The 20,127-nt window shown below is 57.9% G+C and overlaps 1 protein-coding gene across 1 annotated transcript in view; it reads left to right on the top strand.

Annotated features, from left to right (window-relative positions):
* The window catches only part of LOC101233579 (uncharacterized), a 376,722-nt gene that overhangs the window by 253,422 nt on the left and 103,173 nt on the right, over positions 1-20,127 (top strand). The window contains exons 12-13 of the mRNA XM_072921324.1: positions 18,650-18,763; positions 18,932-19,153. Coding sequence (XP_072777425.1) covers positions 18,650-18,763; positions 18,932-19,153 — 336 coding nt within the window. The remainder of the gene's footprint in view (positions 1-18,649; positions 18,764-18,931; positions 19,154-20,127) is intronic.

The following is a 20,127-nucleotide window of genomic DNA, read 5'->3' on the forward strand; positions in this document are numbered from 1 at the left end:
GCCAGGAGCCATTGGCCTTCTTGGCCACCTGGGCACACAGCTGGCTCATATCCAGCCTGCTGTCCATCGGTCCCTGCAGGTCCCTTTCTGCCTGGCTGCTGTCCAGCCACTCTGTCCCCAGCCTGTAGCGCTACAGGGGTTGTTGTGGCCAAAGTGCAGGACCCGGCACTTGGACTTGTTAAACCTCACCTTGCTGGATTTGGGCCCTGGATCCAGCCTGTCCAGGTCCCTGTGCAGAGCCCTTCTACCCTCCAGTAGTTCAACACTTCCATCCAGCTTGGTGTCATCTACAAAGATGTCCTTGGTTACATGGGTCCCTTCAGTGTCACAATGTCCCTTTGGTTGCACCAGGCCCTGCACTGTCACACTGGTCTCCTTAGGTCCAAGGGGCCCCAAAATGTGACAATGGACTCCTTGGTTCCATGGGGCTTCACAGTGTCACAATATTCTCATTGGTGCCACAGTTTCTCAGTGGCCCCTTGGTTCCATGGGGCCCCAGGGCGTCACAAAGGCCCCATGGTCACATGAGGTCCCACACTGTCACAATGCTCTCTGTGGTTCCACAAGTTCCCCTCAGTGTCACAATGGACTCCTTGTTTCCACGAGGCCACACAGTGTCACAATGGCCTTCCAGATTCCTTGAGGCCCCAGAGTGTCACAGTGGCCCCTTGGTTACACAAGGTCCTGCAGTGTCACAATGTCCCCTTGGTTCCATGAGGCCCTGCAGTGTCAGAACGGCCCCTTGGTTCCATTGGGCCCTGGACTCTCCCAGTGCTCTCTTTGGTTTTGCAGTGTCACAATGGTGAAACCCCTCGGTTACACGAGGCCCCGCAGTGTCACCATGGCCTCTGTGGTTCCACCAGGACCCAGTGTCACGGGGACTCTGTTGCCTTCATGAGAGACAACAGCGACCTGGTTGCAAGAAGACAGCACGGCAGCCCGGCCTCGCCCGGGCTACTCGGGCTAACGACACACGCTGACACCAATGTGGTGGACGGTCGAAAGCATTTATTATCTTATCTCATGGGTTTAAATAGTCTTGGGGGACTTTGCTACGTCAGAGGGGGGTTGTAGGGTCTCTAGGTTAGTCGGGAGTGGAAAACTACTAGGTTAGGTGTGGTTACATGCTCTGGGGTTAATAGATAACGTGAAGCAGGGAGAAGGGGGAAGGGTCTTTCTTTCCGTCACATCCCGAGGTCTTCCGTTCGCCTGTCCCTATCTACCACATCTCCCCTCCCCTTATCATGTATAAAATGAGGTAGTTGTAGATATAGGCACTGGAGTGAGGTACAAACTTGTAACTTGGTAAGGAAAGGGTGGTTTGGTAAATCTGGGTAATTTTCGCAAGGCGAGTCTCGAAGGCTTTTGTGACTGACTGTTCGCAGTTTTTGGTTCACAGCATTTGTTGCTGGCCTATGAACAAAATGTTCGCCCGCTCTAGACGGGCCTGAACAAACGAGACTAGTTTGTTCAGCAGGCATGGTCCTATGGTAACAGCCAAAAGCAGTATTGCCAGTGGACCTACCAGGGCGGAAATTAAAGTGGTGAGCCAAGGTGATCGATTAAACCAGGATTCAAACCAGCTCTGTTGGGTTTCCCTGTCTCTCTTTCTCTGAGCCAGTCTATCTCGGAGTTCTGCCATGGAGTCTTTAACGACTCCTGTATGATCTGCATAAAAGCAGCACTCTTCTTTCAAGGCTGCACACAGTCCTTCTTGTTGCATGAACAAGAGGTCCAGTCCTCGCCTATTTTGTAAAACTACTTCTGAAAGCGAAGAGACTGATTTCTCTAGATAGGAGATGGATTTATAGATCCTCTGCAGGTCTTCGTCGATGGTCATTTGCAGCTGAGACAGTCCGTGCTGTTGGGTCGTGATGGCTGAGACACATGTGGCTGTGCCAGCTGCTCCCAAGGCGAGCAGCATTGTGATGGTTATACCTGTGATAATTTCTCTTTCGTGGAGTCTGTTAGGTTCCTCGAGAAGGTGGTATATCTCTTCGTCTGAGTGGTACAGGACCCTAGGAACAATCAGAACTTGGACACAGAAGTCAATAGAGTCATTAAATTTGTCAAGGAACACACAAGGACTCACTCTGGATCTCTGGTAAACCCACATCCCAGATGCGGATGGGACCACCCACTTATTGGTTTTTCATTTGGGCTTGACAACTTTAGTGCAGAAGTTTCCTTTCTGCTTTGCTAAGGTTGCATTGCCAAAACATCTGCCCTGTCCTGTGATTTGACTCAGGGTGATTTCTCTGCGGGGAGTGTCCCATCTGCACTGGTGGGGGGCACTGGCTGTGGAGTAACTGAAGGGGGTGTCTAATGCAATGCCTTCGTAGAAAAGGGGGTTTAGCATTATAGCAAAATTAACAGGAGTTAGTCAGGTTCGGTTTGGTTTCGTTTAGGGTTAGAAAGGTAGCTTCTAAACAGGTTGGCTATGTGGAACACTAAGGATGGGGTGTTTGCTGTGGTGATCTCTTTGAACACCTTGTCACTTGAGAGATGTTGCATGACCCACCTAAATGGCTGATGGGGGTAGTGGCCTGGGTTGGCTTGTCCCCCTGGCCACAAGCCCTAATCGCAAAATTGCACAGAGACACTGTGCATGTCTGGGTCTCACCGCCGTGGGATTCTTGGGTCTTGTCTGGCGGTTTGGTGGTCCGTCATCTCTCTCTGGAGCAGGGGTGTATGCATCACGGGGACGGTCTATGAGCATGTCCTGCAAACTGAAACTCACAGCTTTTCATTAGTTTTGTTCTGAAGGTCAGGTTTATTGGCAGCAGTGGATGTGTGGCAGTGGCCCTTTCCTCCTGCAGCTTCAGCAGGATCCCCTCGGGCGTGTTTGGGGTGGAGGTGCTGCGGCGGGCTTTGCATTGCCAGCGTCGGGGCCACAGGGCTTGGGGCAAGATCGAGCAGTCTGCTCCTGTGTCTGCCCGAAACTGAAGCCCTATTACGTGGGGGTCCTGACTGCCATAAAGGCGGCATGTCCCCCACACCCTCGGGGGCTCCTTCCCTATTTTAATGGCCAGGGTCACCCAGGGGTCCCGTTCTGGGGCGTCCCCTGCTGACCCTGCGTCACAGGCGCTGTCTGCAGTGGTAGTGGGTACGAAGGTACCGCGGGCTGTGTTTGGAAACTCTGCAATTGTGTCGCTGGCGGGGGTATGAAGTATGAGGACTTCAACCCCCACTGGGGGTTGGCATAGATGGGCTGCCTCATATTTGCAGCGGGAGGAGGCCTGGTGCGGTCCGCACTCTCCCTCCCCCGTCCCGTTCTCCTGGGGCTGGGACCCACATTCCTTGGCAAGACCCCCTTTTCTCCCGCAGCCCCAAAAGGATATTTTTTCCCAGCTGGAAAACTGGGTTGGTTCGTATTGTGACCACTTTTCGGTGCGGCTTAGAGCTTTACTTGGTTTTGTTTTGAATCGCGTTGGCTTTGTTTTCTCCCTCTCGGAGTTCCGGCCGGCCCCCGCCGGCTCCTCTGAGCCGGCGGAGCTGCTGCCGGGCTCCGAGCCAGAAGTCAAATGCCAGCGCACTTCCGGGGCTCGGTGCCTTTTTGTTCGGCTCCAAGCTCGCTCCTCCCCGCGGGGGTGGCACCGCTCCCGCCCCCCCGGCTTGCCCTGCCTCCTGCAGGGGGTGGTTTCTCCCTTATATGGTAGCTGCGCCCGGTGCAGCTGCCGATTGGCTCCGCGCTCTCTGCTGCTCTCCGCCTCTTTCTCCCGCGCATGCGCATTCCTGAAATCGCGCACTTCCCGGCTTTTCGCGCCGAGACCGGCCGTGCCCCGCCCCCCTCCGTGGCGCCCAGCGCCATTTTCAAAGGGGTAACTTGGCCACGTGGCTAGGACTTTCTCCTGAGCCGCGGCTTGCGCGACTTTGGCTTTTCCTGCCAGCTCCTGCCAGAAGCACTCTGCGCGCTGCTGCGCCTCCGACATCAGGACGCGGACCGGCGGCGGGACGGACGGGGAAGCTGCGGTTTCTCGGGGGTTTCCGCGGCGGGGGTTTTTCAGGGGGGCTTCCGCGGCAGGGATTGGGCTCTGATCTGAGGGGGGGGGTGACGCGCCGGGCCCCCCCGGGTCTCCGTTCCCGGACGGATCGTCCTCAGGGACGGTCTGCGCTTCCGCCCCCACCCCGAGCCCGGGTCTAACTAATAAACACGTATGCGCCGCACTCCGCGTCTCCTGCTCTTCTATTGCTCTGCGCAGGGCTTTCTCTACTCTGCCCCACGCTTTAGGGCTTTTGCCACTGCCTGAGGATTTCGTGTCCCCGGCCAGCATGGCTGTGCATTTTTCCCATATTCCCGGATGCATGGCATCCACTGGGCTTTCACTCGCCCCAAGCTCAAGCAGCCTTGCTATGGCAAGATAAAAGTCTTTGAGCTTAAATTCGATACTCCACTGCTTATAATTCACACTTACGACCCTGGCGATGCTGTCCATGACGCTCGCGGGTCCTGGGACGTCTCCCTGCGCCAAGATACGGTCTGACCGCTCCGGCCGCTGCTCTTGTCCAGGTGTATCCTGTCACCCGAGCGAATCTTCCCGGGTTTCGGCACCAGATATGTTGCCTTTATAAAAGACAACGGCGACCCGGTTCCAAGGAGCAGCACAGCGGCCCGGCCTGTCCGGACCACTCGGGCTAATGACAAAACACGCTGGCACCAATTTGGTGGATGGCCGAAAGCCTTTATTATCTTATCTCATGGGTTTAAATAGTCTTGGGGGTCTTTGCTACGTCAGAGGGGGGTTGTGGGGTCTCTAGGGTTAGTCAGGAGTGGAAAACTACTGGGTTAGGTGTGGTCACATGCTTTGGGGTTAATAGATAACGTGAAGCAGGGAGAAGGGGGAAGGGTCTCTCTTTCCGTTACATCCCGTGATCTTCCGTTCGCCTGTCCCTACTACTACAACTGCTGAGTTCCCGCTCCCTTTTCCTTGTCCTTGCAGCAGGATGAGCTCTGTGAATCCCCTTGAGCCTCCCCACTCTTCCCAGCCCACGCACCCACCTCAGTTAGGCTGAAGCTGCAGCTTCTCTGTCCCCTCTGGCACACCAGTGCAGTCCCCTGTGCGGGGAGCCCCAGCCCCAGAGCACAGCACTCAGCAGTGCATTCGGGGCTGGAGCAGCTGCCCTGCAGCCCTGGCTTGGCTCTTTGTGGCAGGGAATGCTCCCTGTGTGCAGCTGTCCCTGCAGGATGGCCCCAGGGCAGAGCCCAGCCGGGCTCCCCCTGCAGCCCCTGAAGCTTGGGGCAGACAGTGGTCCCAGAGCTGAGGTTCACGGGGAGCACCCGCAGCTGTGCCTCGCACTCTGTTGCTGTGTGTCACAGTCTCGTGTGCAGGGGCAGCTCCAGGGCCTTCTTCCTCTTCCTCCACCCAGGCCAGCTTGGGCACTCTTGGGGGTCTCTGCTCCATGTCAGTGACTGGATTTGTGGCTACTTGCAGGAGAGATGCCTCGGAAAACTCCGAGTCAGCAAGTCCTGCTTTCGTGCCTGGAAGGCACCTTCAAGAGAGAAGCCTCAGGAAGGCTCAGGACAGCAAGTCCTGCGCTCTGGTCTCGAGGGCTCCTGCCACAAGGACAGGAGACTCCTGTCAAGGATGGTGCTCTGGCCTCGAGGGCACCGGCAGCAGGGATGGGAGATGCCTCCGGGGCACCAAGTCCCACACTCTGCCCTCGAGGGCACCTGCAGAAGAGAAGCCTCGGGAAGGCCACAGGTCAGCAAGTTCTTTGGTCTGGCTTCGAGGTCAGCTGCAGGAATAACACCTCGGAAAAGCTCCGAGTCAGACACGAACGAGTGCGCTGTGCAGGGGCTCCTCACAGCACCGCTCTGTCCCGTCCTGTCCTGTCGCGTGCTCGGAGCACTGTGGCGTGCTCTTGTCACCACCAGCTCTTATGTCACCACGAGTCACAAAGGGCCCTTGGACTCCCAGCTCCATTCCATGCTGCAGCGTGTCACAAAGGGCCCTTGGATACCCTGTCCCGTTCCATTCCACAGTGACCATGCTGCACCGTGTCACAAAGGGCCCTTGGATACCCTGTCCCGTTCCATTCCACGGTGACCATGCTGCACTGTGTCACAAAGGGCCCTTGGATACCCTGTCCCGTTCCATTCCACGGTGACCATGCTGCACCGTGTCACAAAGGGCCCTTGCGCATTCTGCCACCTGCCCTGGGGGCACCCCCAGCCCCCCAGAGTGGCCCAGGTTGGAAGGAATGCCGTGCCCCAGGTGTGTCAGACAGCCCAACAGGATCTTTAGGAACGGCTCAGACCATCAGCAAACGCTGCCCTGCTCTGCGGGCTCAGAGCAGCAGAAGGAGCCCCCAGGGCTGCTGACACAGCCACGCTGGGAAGAGAACAGTGTGGGGTTCCTTAACATCAGAGGGTTTTGGGCACATTGCAAAAGGCAGACCTCAGAGACAGCAGGATGGTGATTAGAGCTAAGCAGTAGCTATAAGATTTGTCAGCAGAAAAATTATACAAGAAGTAGAAAAAAAGGACAAATAGAACAATGGTCTGTGTATTAACTCTTGGGTAGAATAACTCCCATAGTTGCAGAAAAGTATATCTGGTGAGATATTAGGAAGTTTTAAGCTTAATAATGGAGCTCTGTGCATTGTATCTTGAGGCTTACAAGCAAATATTGTATTCAAAATAAGCAAGCATTGTTTTAACCAAAGGTATGTGTGTTTATAGTGATTGGATAGAACTACTGTCAATATGCTTTTGCTTTGTGTGACTGTTCAAAAAGCTTTTAAAGTAAGTTGTAAGATTAAGTACTTGGTCTGTTGCCTGGATGTGAGCTGCTGGCATCTTCCCATTGTCATAACCGTGTAGTGAGACCTGCCACCCCCCCCAAGCCCTGGCAGGGCTGGTGCCCGTCTCCTGCCCCAGAGACCTGTGCCCCTGGGGGGCTTCTGTGCCAGAGGGAGCCAAACCCCCGTGCACTGGGGGCTGTGCTCCTGCCTGCAGGGGCTGTTGGCAGGAGCACCTGGAGCAACTGCTGGCAACACTTGGTCTCTGTCAGAAGCTCTTGCCCCAAACTGAAATTATTTTCTCGTTGAAGTTATTGCTTTCAGCACAAAAACACCTTAGCAGCAAAGGAACAGAGGAATCTGGCAAGTAAGAATCCTCAGTTCAGGAAAGCTTTACTCCCATTGCTCAACTCAAGTACCTTGCAAACTTCCCAAATTAATTGGGATGGCCTGAGGAGGTGAAGATTTGGAATTTTGCTTCCCATCTCAAAGCAGCAACTCATTTGCCTTAACCTCATCCACTGAGGGTCACTTTACACAACATAACACTACACAAAAAAAGGGCAAAACCAAGAGCCATTCTTTGGTTTGCAAATGGTTTTCTATGAAGGGATGATAATATCCTAACTTTCTTAAGGAATAAAAGCTCTGAGTAGAAGGAAAAGGGGCTAATTCTCCCCCTGGTAGAGATATCTAAGTGGCCAGTAATGCACAGCTCTCCCCCCTTGTTCCCTGCAGGAGAATCAGGACCATGAAGAGGAAAAGTCACATATATTCACAGATATACAGAGCTGAGCCCTCTGTAACCAAAGCTGTGCCAAACCACAGATGCTGCCTTCAAACTGACTCAAATTCCAGCCTACACCTCTCACCTTCCAGACATCTCCTTCTCCAACACCCCACCAACACCAACCCCCTAAACTCCCTCACAGAAGCCCTCAACACCCCACCAGAACCCCCAGCTGTCCCCGTCCCTCTGCAGAGCTTTCCCACCCTCCAGCAGACCCCCTGGTTCCCTGCACGTGCCGTGGGATGGCACTCAGGAGGATCTGCTCCAAGGCCTTCCCCTGGAGCAAGCTCAGGCTGCCAGGCCTATGGATCCTGGATCATCCTTCCCTCTGAGCCTTCCCGTGCACGGCTGTTCCATTGGCACATCTGTGCTCAGCTGGGACTACTCTGCTCACCCAGGGCTGCTGGTAAAGGATGGAGAGCAGCCTGGCAAGCTCTTTCTCCAGCTCCCTTTGTGCTCTTGGGGAAGGCAGAACCTTCCACAGGAAAGCAACTGGTGCCACAAGGAGTGGGTGGCATCAGGCAGCTCTGGGGAAGCCCCTCAGGAATGCTGTATCCTGAGGGAACACTGTTGGCCTTGACCTGTTGGCACCTGCAGAAGCTTCAAATCAGCTGCCTCAGCTTCCAGGTCCTCTCTTGGCCAGCATCCTGACGTGGATGCAGGACGGCTGCCAGGCACTGCTGGGACCCAGCGGGACAGGAGCAGCTGTCTTGTGCCCACGCAGCACCCGTGACACAGCCAGGGCCATCCCGAGAGCAGACAGACACTCACGGGCCAGCAGAGAGGAGCAAGGAGCCCTGGGCTCCTCTCAGGGTATCTCAGCTGGGCTCGCTCCACAACACACCCCCATTGGAAGGCCTGCTGATGCCCAGCTGCCAGAAATGCCTCCCTTGTGCTCTCCAAGATGCACAGGGAGAGCCAGTGAGCAGGACATTTGAGAGGCAAACCTTCCAAGCCTTTTCTGAGGCCAGGCACACACCAAGATCAGCCAAGACTCTCCACCACACTGCCTGGCCCACCCAGCCCAGCTCTGTGCTGGCCCTGGGCCACAGCAGCTCCCAGCAAGCAGGAGGCAAATGCATCTTGCCAAGAGCTGAAACACAGCACACAGGGAAGATGTGAAACGTGAGTGTGTAAAGGCCTTTTAATTCACAGCTCCCACAGAGAGCTCTGGGGCTCACAGATGGACAGAGATGGTTCTGCTCACCCCTCTGTCCAAAGCAGGGGTAACACACGCTGCTGCAGGTGCTTGGGTTGGTCTCTGCAGGTCCAGGTGGATGCCAAACCTGCTCTTCACAGCCTTCTCCCTTGCCCTGCCCCTCTGCCAAGTGCAGCGGGCCTCAAGGACTGAAAGGAGCACAGAGAGCCAAAGGGGGACATTTGCACCTGCCTCACTGGGAGCTCCCTGGGAAGCACTTTCCTTGAGAAGCAAGCCCCTGTCCTCCAAAGGCATTTCCCCAAATGTGCAGCTTTTCTGCTCAACACCAACACACCCTTAGGAAACGCTGGCAAGGCTGAAGGACTTCATGTCCTTTCAGGACAGGCACTCCAGCTCTAGCTCCTATTCCCCCAAGTGCCTTTCCAGTTGGAGGCTCAGACGTGCAGCCCCAGGCCCTCTACAAACACAAGCTGCTCACTGCCTCTTCACCTGCCTCAACTCCTGCCTGCGCCCACGGCACCAAGACCAGGCTGTTCCCAGCCAGAGCCCAGAGCCCTGCTCCCGCAGGACGCTCTTGCCAGCACCTTCCAGGCCTCTCCGCTGTGCACACAGCGCTTTTCATGCCCGCTCCCAACAGGCTCTGGAAGGCAGAGCACAGCCTGGCTGCCTCTGCCACCAGCACAGCCCAAACACAGGCGGAGGAAGAAGCAGCAGGGGCTGTTTTGTGGCCATGCCCAAGAGAGACTGGAAGGGTGCCCTCCCTCTGCTCTCACTTGCTTGGCTTTCTGACTGGCTCTGAGCCTGGGGCTGCCATTCCTCACCTGTGGGCACCAGAACCACAACATCGGAGCCTGACCCGCCAATACTTTGCCACTTTGCAAACACCACCCAGGCAAAGCTCACTGAGAAACCATCAGTGCTAGTGAAGGACCCAGACTGGGCCTTTCCAGCTGATTACTTGGGGTAGAGGGTATGCGTGATGGTACCCAGGAAAAACATAAAACCATACCTAGGCACTGCAAACACGACTCCCACAAACAGTGACAAGAACTCCTCTGAGTTGAACACAAGACCTCCTGAAAATCAGACAAGTTTTGCCTGAATATTCCCTATTAAAAGCCCCATCCTTGTCCAAAGATGAAAACTGTCTCTGTTGGTGCTGTCCTCACTGCTGCCTGGATGCTCCTCACCGTACCGTGTGCCTTCGGCTGGATTAGCCCACAGCCTGCCACAGTGTTTGGGTAACCCCAGCAAAAACATTAAACCAGCACAGAGCGAAATCACTGAGAGCTGAACTCACAGAGCTGAAATCACCCCAGAGGTGCTCACTAAGTTGCCTGTGGCTGGGAGCTGAGCCGAGGGACCCAGACAGGCTGAGCCTGACAGCGCAGCGCTATCCGGACACCCACGGCAGTGGCAGCCCGGGGGTCAGATGGACCCCTGGGACCCCAGGCTGCATTAACCTGGAGTGACTGGGATCACAGAGGAACCATAAAGGAAGTTACTGCAGTAATACTGGGACTATCTGGGAGTGACTGGAATCATACTGGGAGTGACTGGAATCATACTGGGTGACTTGGAGTGACTGGGACCTTACTGGGAGCAAATGGTACCATAATGAGAGTGACTGGGTTCATACTGGGACCATACTGGGAAGGACTGGAGCCATACTGGGACTGCCTGGAACTATTATAGGGGTGAATGGGAACACCTGGGAACATGCTGGGATCATGCTGGGATCACACTGGGAGTGACCAGGATGATACTGGGATCACACTGAGTGTAACTGGAAGTGAGTGGGACCATACTGGGGGTGACTGGGAGCCACAGGGCCCATGCTGGGAGTGGCCTGGGGGGAGCTGGGGGAACTGGCCCAGCTGGGGCTCAGGGTTGTTCTCCCCCAGGGCTGCCCCAGGTCCTGCTGCCACCCCTGCCCCACAGAGCCAAGGGACAGGGGACAGCTGAGGGACAGGGCACAGCTGAGGGACAGAAGACAGGGACAGGGCACAGGGACAGGGGACAGGGCACAGGGACAGGGCACAGCCAGGGAACACGGCCTGGCCAAGGGACACTGAGCCCCAGCACTTTGGGCTGTTGCCCTTGGGCTCCCAGCACAGGCCCAGGGGCAGAATCCCCTCCAGAAACTGCTGTTTGCTTTCAGCTCTGCTCTGGAACATTCCCCAGGAGCCCCTGCAGTGGCTGCAGCCCAGCCGGGTGCCCGGGGCCACCAAAGCCGCTCCGGCAGTGCCCTCCTGCCCCGGGCAGGGCACGGAACACCCAAGGAAAGGCTCGTGCTGGGCTCAGGGCAGGGACAGGGCACTCCCCTGGTGCTGCCACGGGCACAGCAGAGCCAGCCTGGGCAAAGGATTGGGATCAATGTCCCATGGAATCGCCGCAGGGATTACTTCTCATTGCACTGCTCTGGGATCGATGTCCCATGGAATCCCAGCAGGGAATACTTCTCATTGCACTGCTCTCATTGGATTGGTCATCAATTCCAATCATTTCCCCATGGAATTCCCATGGCAGTGGGTTAGGGGGGAGGTCCATCCATGGAATTCTCAGCTGACTGGGATGAGACTGAGATCTGGCCATGGAAATTCCATGGCAATTCCTGCATTCCCAAGTCCCCCATTCCTGAATCCCCTGTTCCCATAGGAATTGCCCTTCCCTTCCCACACCCACCTTTGTGCTCCAGAGCCTCCCGACCATATCTGATGTATTTTGGGGGCCTTCCCACACAGGTGTGGCCCAGGTAATGCTTCATCTGCTCCACCATGACCCCTCTGGATTCCCAGCACCTCTGGGATATCCAGAGAGCACCGCTGGACACTGCAAAGCTCCCGTATCCCAGCTGGAAGGAGATGAAATCCGAGCCCTCGTAGCTGTACTGGTGGGATCCATGGATGCTCCACGGACAGGAGGTCACAGCTGGAAACCCCCTGCACTGTGTAGAGACCTGGGAACGAGGAGAGAACAGACCCATGGAGTCGTGTCCCAGCCCCAGGGAGCCCCTTGGAGCTCCCTGGATTCCCATCCCAGCCCCACAGATCCCCCCCATCCCCAGAGATCCCATCCCAGCCCCTCAGAGTCCTCCATTCCCACAGATCCCAGCCCAGCCCCGGCTCCCCCCACTGCCCCTGCTCTGGTTGTACCGGCCCCGTCTCCAGGTCACTGTCAGCCACGGGCCGGTTCCTGTCCTTGAGCAGGGTCTGGATATCCCAATATCCCAGCTCTGGCTGTCCCAATATCCCAGCTCTGGCTATCCCAATATCCCAGCTCTGGCTATCCCAATGTCCCAGCTCTGGTTATCCCAATATCCCAGCTCTGGCTATCCCAATATCCCAGCTCTGGCTGTCCCAAAATCCCAGCTCTGGTTATCCCAATATCCCAGCTCTGGCTATCCCAATATCCCAGCTCTGGCTATCCCAATATCCCAGCTCTGGCTATCCCAATATCCCAGCTCTGGCTGTCCCAATATCCCAGCTCTGGCTGTCCCAATATCCCAGCTCTGGCTATCCCAATATCCCAGTTCTGGCCATCCCAATATCCCAGCTCAGCTCCCGCCCCCATCCCCGGTGTCTGTGCCTCCATCCGGCCCCGCTCGCTGCCGCAGCGCTCACAGGGGGTCCCGTCCACGTCCCCCACAATCAAGGACTGGGGGATCCCCGGGCCGGGCTCTGACAGTGCCACTTCCAGGAACTGCAGGGAGTGGAGAACTGGGGGGACACGGAGATTTGGGGGAGCTGAGGGGGCTGAAAGTGAGAGTTTGGGGTCCCAGGGGGTCCACAGGCCAAGGAAAGGGGGACATGAAGAGATGGCAGAGCTGGGAAGGAGGTTCAGGGGCTGAGAGCCAAGGAAAGGGGGTGCAGGGACTGGGAGAGCTGGGATGGGGTGTCCAGGGAATCCTGTGCCCAGGAAAGGGGGTGCCAGGGCTCCTGAGTGTAAGGAAAGGAGGAGCTGGGAGCTGGGAAAGGCAGGAATGGGGGCCCAGGGGTCCCAGGTAGGGAAAAGGGTGGGGCTGGGAGAGGTGTGGGATGGGAACATGTTGAGTTGGTGCCGGATAAGGGGGTGCAGGGGGGTCTCAGTGCCGGGCAAAGGGGTAAAAGGGTGTCTTGGTTCTCAGGAATGGGGGTGCAGGGGGGGTCTCAGGGTCACGGAAATGGGGGGGCAGCGATGGAGAGGTAGAAGGGAGTTCCAGGGGTCCTTGAGCCCAGGAAAGGGGAGTCCAGGGTTTCCCAAAAAGGGGTACCAGGGTGGGGACACCCGGGGTGTTTGGGAAGGGGAAGTTCAGAGGGTCTCTGGTTTTGCACAAAGGTGGGGCTGGGGGCTGGGAAAGGCAGGAATGGGGGTCCAAGGTGTTCCAAGGCGTTCCAGGATCAGGCACACGGGAAATCTAGAGGCTGGGAGCAGGGAAAAGGGGAGCAGAGGGCCCTGATGTCCGGAAATGGGGGATTCAGGGGGGTCCCTGTGCAGGATATGGGGAGCAGGGGGGGTCCCGGTGCCGGCAATGGCGATTCAGGGTCCCGGTGCCGGGGTCCCACTCCCCCCTCGCCCGCCAGGAGCGCCCCCAGCCCCAGCGCTGGAGCCACCGCGCTGCTCCGCCTCACTCCCAGTATGATCCCAGTATGATCCCAGTAGGATCAGTCACCCGGGAGCTGCTCCCAGTATGATCCCAGTACAGCCCAGTCACTCCTGGCATCCCCCCAGCCCTCTCTGCGTTCCGACCTGTCCCGGCTCCATCCCCGCCCCTCCCGCGGCTGCGGGGAGGAGGAGGAGGAGGGAGGAAGAGGCGGAGCGGCAGCGGGAGCAGCAGGAGGAGCGGGGAGGATGAACCGCGGGGTTCCGGCTCTGTCTGAACTCGCAGCACCCCGGGAGCGTCGCCCCCATCCCGCAGGTGCCCGGGCAGGGGGAGCTGGCCCCAAATATCCCGGGGCTCCCTGGGTTTGGGGTTTTTGGGGGGATGTTTGGAGCTGGCGGGGCTCCAAGGCCGAGCCGCAGCTGCCCTCGGGGGGACATCGGGGGTCCCCGGGAGGTGTTTTTGGGGGGTCCCGGTGCGGGTGGCGGCAGAGCCCCGGCGGGGCCGGGGGGATGCGGGTCCCCCCGCGGTGCGGGTTGGGCTTCCCGGCCGGGCCCTCCGAGCTCTGCCGGGGCCGCGTGGGGACCGCGCGGGAGCGGCGGGAGCGGCGGGGGGACCCCGGATTTGGGGAGCCCCGGGAGAGCCGCGGCTTCCCTGGGCGGGAGCGCAGAGAGAGGAGAGCCCCAGGAGCCCCAGCGGGGACCCCGAGAGGGGGGACCCCTGGCAGTGCCGGCACCCGGCAATGGGGGTGCTGGGGCTGGAGGGGCGGCATGGCCGGGAAAGGGGTTCGGGGGTACCGGGGCCGCCAGGGGCTGCTCCCAGCAGGTGCCCAGTTCCTACTCCTGTGTGCTTCCAGTTTCCTGGGCACTCCCAGGATGAGCCCAGTCAGTCCCAGTATCACCCTGGTCACTTCCCCTCACTCCCTGCAGGATCCCTGTTTCTCCCAGTATGAGCCCAGTCACTCTCAGTCATTCCCCATTGTGACGCTATTTGCCCCCAGCAAGTCCCAGTTGCTCCCACTTTTCTCCAGTGTGTTCCCACTTCTCCCAGTTGCTCCTAGTATAGTCCCAGTCACTCCCAGTATGATCCCAATATGAGTCCAGTATGATCCCAGTCTCCCCCAGCAGGGCCCCAGTCACTCACACTTGCCCCCAGCATGGTCCCAGTTGCCCCCAGCACATTCCCAGTGGCTCCCAGTGTGGTCCCAGTCACCACCTGCATGTTCTTAGGTACTCCCAGTACATCCCAGTTGCCTGGAACATTCCCAGAGTCTTTGCCAGGCACTCCCAGTTACCTCAGCATGGTTCAGCTGCCCCCAGTTTTATCCCAGTCACTGCCAGTACATCCCAGTTGTCACCTGCATGACTCCTGTCATTCCCAGTTGCTCCCAGTTGCTCTCAGGGTGTGTGCATTTGGCTCTCAGCATGGGCCTGGCAGCTCCCAGTAACCCCCAGTCAGGGTCCCTTGGCACCCACTGTAATCCCAGAATGATCCCAGTCACTCCCAGTATGATGCCAGTGCCCCCCAGTGTGATCCCAGTTGCTCCCTGTCAATGCCAACATGACCCCAGTAACCACCAGTATGATCCCTATGACTCCCAGTCTCTCCCAGCATGCTACCAGTCCCTCCCACTTCCTCCCAGTTACTTTCAGCATGATTCCAGTTGTTCACAGCCACTCCCAGTCAATCCCAGTATGATTCCAGTCACCCTCCATGGACCTGGCTCCTCCCAGTCTCACCCAGCATGGACCCGGCTGCTCCCACTGTGATCCCAGTATGATCCCAGTTGCTGCCAGAATAGTTGCAGTTGTTCCCAGTTCCTCCCAGTATGATCCCAGGTGTCCCTAGAATAGTCCCAGTCCCACTCAGCATGGTCCCACTCACTCTCAGCTGTCCCCAGCATGGTCCCAGCTGTTCCCAGTGTGGTTCCAGTCCCCCCAGTATGGTCACAGACACTCCCAGTATATTCCAGTTGGCCCAGTAAAGTTCTGGTGACCTCAGAATGATCGCAGTCTTTCCCAGTTACTCTCAGTTGCCTCCAGCATGATCCCAGTTTCTGGCAGTTGCCCAAAGTGTGGTCCCAGTCGCTCCCAGTATGAACCCAGTTTCCCCATTTGTGGTCTCAGTCCCGTCAGCACGGTTCCAGTACCTTCCAGTTGGTCCCAGTTGCTTCCAGTGTGTCCAGATTTTCCTCCCAACATGGGCCCAGTAGCTCCCAGTGACCCCCAGCCAGGATCCATTCACACCTGCTGGAATCCCAGTGGCTCCCAGGATGGTCCCAGCTGCACCCAGTCCCCCCCAGTATGGTTCCAGTCACTCCCAGTATGATACCAGCCCTGCCCAGAATGACTCCCTGTCACTCCCAGGGTGGGCCCAGTTGCTCCCAGTCACCTCCAGCATGGTTCCAGTCCCAGCCAGCACACTTCCAGTCATTCCCAGTATGATGCCAGCCAGTTCCAGTAGGATCCCAGTAGGAATCCAGCATGGGCACAGCTGCTCCCATTATCATCCACTGTGGTTCCAGTTGCTCCCATTTACCCCCACTGTGGTTTCAGTCTCTCCCAGTGTATCCCAGTTGCTCCCAGCATGTTCCCAGTCACTCCAGTTGTCCTCAATTGCTTCCAGCCTGATCCCAGTTGCTCCAAGTAAGATCCAGTAGGATCCCAGTTGCCCCCAGCATGCTTTCAGTTGCTTCCTGTTCTCCCCAGTGTGATCCCAGTTGCCCCCAGTTGTCCCTTGTATCAACCCCATCACTCCCCATATGATCCCAGTTGCTCCCAGCATGGTCCCAGTCATGCCCAGTTGTCCCCGGTGTAGACCCACTCACTTCCACTCGCTCTCAGTTCTCCCCAGCATGGTCCCCGTTGTTCCCAGTGTGCTCCCAGTCACCCCAGTAAGGTTACAGACATCCCCAGTAAATCCCAGTTGCCTTCAGCATCTCTGTGGTCATTCCCAGACACTCCCAGTGATCCCAGTAAGGTGCTTGTTATCCCAGTATGATCTCAGTCATGCCCAGTATGTCCCAGTTGTCTTCAGCCTGCATCCAGTCATTCCCAATTCCTCCAGTTTGCTTGCAGCATGATCCCAGTTTTTCTCAGTTGCTCCCAGTAGCCCAAAGTGGGATCCCAGTTGTTCCCTTTCATCACCAGTATGAGCCCAGTAACCTCCAGTATGATCCTTGTCACATGCCAGCACTCCCAGTATGGTCCCAGTATAATCCCAGGAACTTCCAATCACCACAGTATGGTCCCAGTTGCCTCCAGCTACATCAGCCCAGTCAATCCCAGTATGATGCCATTTGCTCCCAGAGTGCTCCAAGTTGCTCCCAGTCACCCCCAGTACAGGGATGCTGTGCATGGTGTGTTCCCAGTCACTCTCAGACACTCCCAGTATTAGTCCAGTCCCTCCCAGTATGATCCAGAGATGACGCCAGTGTGCTCCCAGTCAGTGCCAATATGAACCAGTTGTGCTCCACATGGTTCCAGTTGCCCCTTTCACCCTCACTGTCCCTCCCAGTCTCTCACAGTGTCCCCCAGTTCCTTCCAGCATATTCCCACTCACTCCCAGTTCCTTCCAGCGCGATCCCATTTGCTCACAACCGCTCCCAGTCAGCCTCAGTGTCGTGGCACTCACTGCCAGTATGATCCCAGTCACCTCCAGCATGATCCCAGTATAAGCCCAGTCGTTTCCAGTCATCCCCAGCAGGCACCCAGTGACTCCCAGTTCCTCCCAGTTGCTCCTAGCATGATCTCAGCTGCTCACAACTGCTCCCAGTCACCCTCATCATGCTCCCAGTCACTCCCACTATATCCCATTTGCTCCCAGCATGGTCTCAGTTGCCCCCCGTAGGCTCCTACTCTGTGTCAGTATGATCCCAGTACGATCCCAGTCTCCCTCGGGGTGACTGCAGTCTGCCCTGGCATGGGCCCAGCTGCTCCCAGTATGATTCCAGTACAATCTCAGTACAAACCAGTCCTTCCCAGTGCTGCCACTCCTGGCATCCCCGAGCCCTCTCTGCATTCCCCCCTCCTGATCTCCTGAGAGGAGCCCCAAGGGCCGGCAGTGCCCAGGCAGGGTCCCCAGGCAGCCCCAGTTTGGATGCGCAGCCCCCAGTTTCCCCAGTTTGCCTCTCCTTTGGCCCGGGCCGGGTTCCCCCCTGGAACAGCGGCTGGGAGCAGCCGAGAGCCCCGCGCTGCCCATCCCGACCTGTCCCGGCTCCATCCCCGCTCCTGCCGCGGGCTGCCGGGGCTGCGGGAACGGGAACCGAGGGTGTCGCTGCTGCTGGGGGAGGAGGAGGAGGGAGGGAACGGCAGGGATGAAGGAGGAGTGGGAGGTGGGGATGGGGAGGAGGAGGAGGAGGGGGGATGGAAGAGGAGGGGCGGCAAGAAGAGGAAGAGGAGGTTTAAACGCGGATGGAGCAGAGCAGAGAGAAGCGCGCGGTCAGCCCTGCCTGAATTCGCAGGTGAGCGGGGAGGGGGAGCTCGGGCCAGGTCTCCTGGGGGGTTCCTGGGTTGGGTTTTTTGGGGGGATGTTTGGAGAAGGAAGAACTGCGAAGCTGAGCGGAAAAGTCCCCTTGGGGGGACTCCTTGGAGCCCCGGCAGCCCAGAGCAGGGAAGAGGGGGAGAACGGAGCCCGGGAGCCCAAACAGCCCCGGCACCCCTGAATGGGGAGAGCCAAGAGGGGGGAGCTTTTGGGATTGCTGGGACTCCCGGCAGCCTGGGGAGGGCGGGCAGCGAGGAGAAGGGGGACCCCCAATCCAAGTGTGACCCAGCAGCTGGGACAGGGGGGAGCCCCGAACAGCAAAGGGGAGGGAGCAGGGACGGGGAACTCCTGGGAGGCTTTTTCAGGGCTGGATCTCGGTTTTTGGGAGGTTTTTATGGAGCCCAGGAGGGCAAGGACTTGTAGAGATGGGCTGGGACAGAGGGAGCTTCCAAATGTGTGTGCTCATCCCTTGTTTTCCCCAAACCAGGATTTCCCATTCCCAGCCCCTGGGAGGCTGCGAGGAAGAGGAAGAGCCTCTCCTTGTCCTTCCTCCCCCAGGGCAGGAGCTGAGGATGGAGAGCAGGGAGGACAAATCCCCGCGGCAGAACCTGGTGGAAGAGGCTGTTTTGAGCGGCTCCACAGCGCAGGAACCCGACGGGGAGGAAAAGCCCCGGAGATCCCGCACGAGGAGGGGCTGCAAACGCAGATCGCGGGGATCTGAGGGGGAAAGACCCACCCTGGGCCGGAGAGGTGGCCGGAGATGGAGCCAGAGCTCGGAGCTGGGGGTCCCTGAGCAGCTCCATGATGGGGAGAAGCCCCACAAGTGCTCGGAGTGTGGGAAGAGCTTCACGTGGAGGTCTGAGCTGATTCTGCACCAGAGGACCCACACTGGGGAGAGGCCCTACGAGTGTTCTGAGTGTGGGAAGAGGTTCAGCCACAGCTCCAACCTGATCAGGCACCAGAAGATCCACACTGGGGAACGGCCCTACGAGTGTTCCAAGTGTGGGAAGAGGTTTCAGACCAGCTCCTGTCTCCTCCAGCACTATTGGGTTCACAGGGAGGAGAGGCCCTTCTGCTGCCCCGACTGCGGGAAGGGATTCAGGGACAACTCAGAACTCATTCAGCATCGCCGCATCCACACCGGGGAGAGGCCCTACGAGTGTGGGGAGTGTGGGAAGAGGTTCAGCCGTAGCTCCAGCCTGATCAAGCACCAGAGGACCCACACTGGGGAGAGGCCCTACGAGTGTTCTGAGTGTGGGAAGAGGTTTCAGACCAGCTCCTGTCTCCTCCGGCACTATCGGAGTCACACGGAGGAGAGGCCCTTCCGCTGCCCCGACTGTGGGAAGGGATTCAGGCGGAACTCCAACCTCACCACACACCGGCGCATCCACACTGGAGAGAGGCCCTACGAGTGTCCCCGGTGTGGGAAGAGATTCTCACAGAGCTCTCACTTGACCAAACACCAACAGAGGCACCGGTAAGGGAAGCCCTGCGAGTGCCCCGAGTGCGAGAAGAGCTGAACTCCATCCCCCACTGGAGAACCCACATTGGGCACAGCCCTGGTGACCCACATTCCCTGTGATCCATGTTGGGAACACACCTGGCTGCTTCTCCTTTTGTGTTGACCTTCATTTTTTTCTCTTCTCAATCTCTCTGCACTCCAAAAGCCAAGAGGGATCGATCTTTCATCTCAAAACCACTCACATCCCACTGAAAACAACTGAATTTTAACCCACAGAGCCTTAATCCCACCTCATATTGCTTGTTCCCACCTCAATAAAAAACAGAATCCCATGCCAAACTCACTCGAATCCACAGCTGCCAGGTTGAGATGGGTTTGGGAGGAGATTGGAAGAAGTGGGATCCCAATTTGGAGCGGTGAGATGGGGATTGTGTGGGGCTGGGTGGCTGGGATGTATTTGATAGCAAATAAAACTTTCAGACTTACTGATTTCTTTGCCGTTCATTTCCAGTCCGTGGCAGTTCTGTTTGCAGAGCGCCGCCTCACAGAGCGTCCCCTCACAGTTCCGCCCGTGGCCTGAGCCGCCCCTTTCCCCTCACGGTCCCGCCCTTTCCTCGCCCCTTTCCCCTCACGGTTCCGCCCTTTCCTCGCCCCTTTCCCCTCATGGTTCCGCCCTTTCCTCTCCCCCTTTCCCCTCACGGTCCCGCCCTTTCCTCGCCCCTTTCCCCTCATGGTTTTTCCTTTCCTCGCCCCCTTTCCCCTCACGGTCCCGCCCTTTCCTCGCCCCTTTCCCCTCACGGTCCCGCCCTTTCCTCGCCCCTTTCCCCTCACGGTTCCGCCCTTTCCTCGCCCCTTTCCCCTCACGGTCCCGCCCTTTCCTCGCCCCCTTTCCCCTCACGGTTTTCACTTTCCTC

Source organism: Taeniopygia guttata, chromosome 36 (assembly GCF_048771995.1).
Source record: "Taeniopygia guttata chromosome 36, bTaeGut7.mat, whole genome shotgun sequence".
Taxonomy (NCBI): Eukaryota; Metazoa; Chordata; class Aves; order Passeriformes; family Estrildidae; genus Taeniopygia; species Taeniopygia guttata.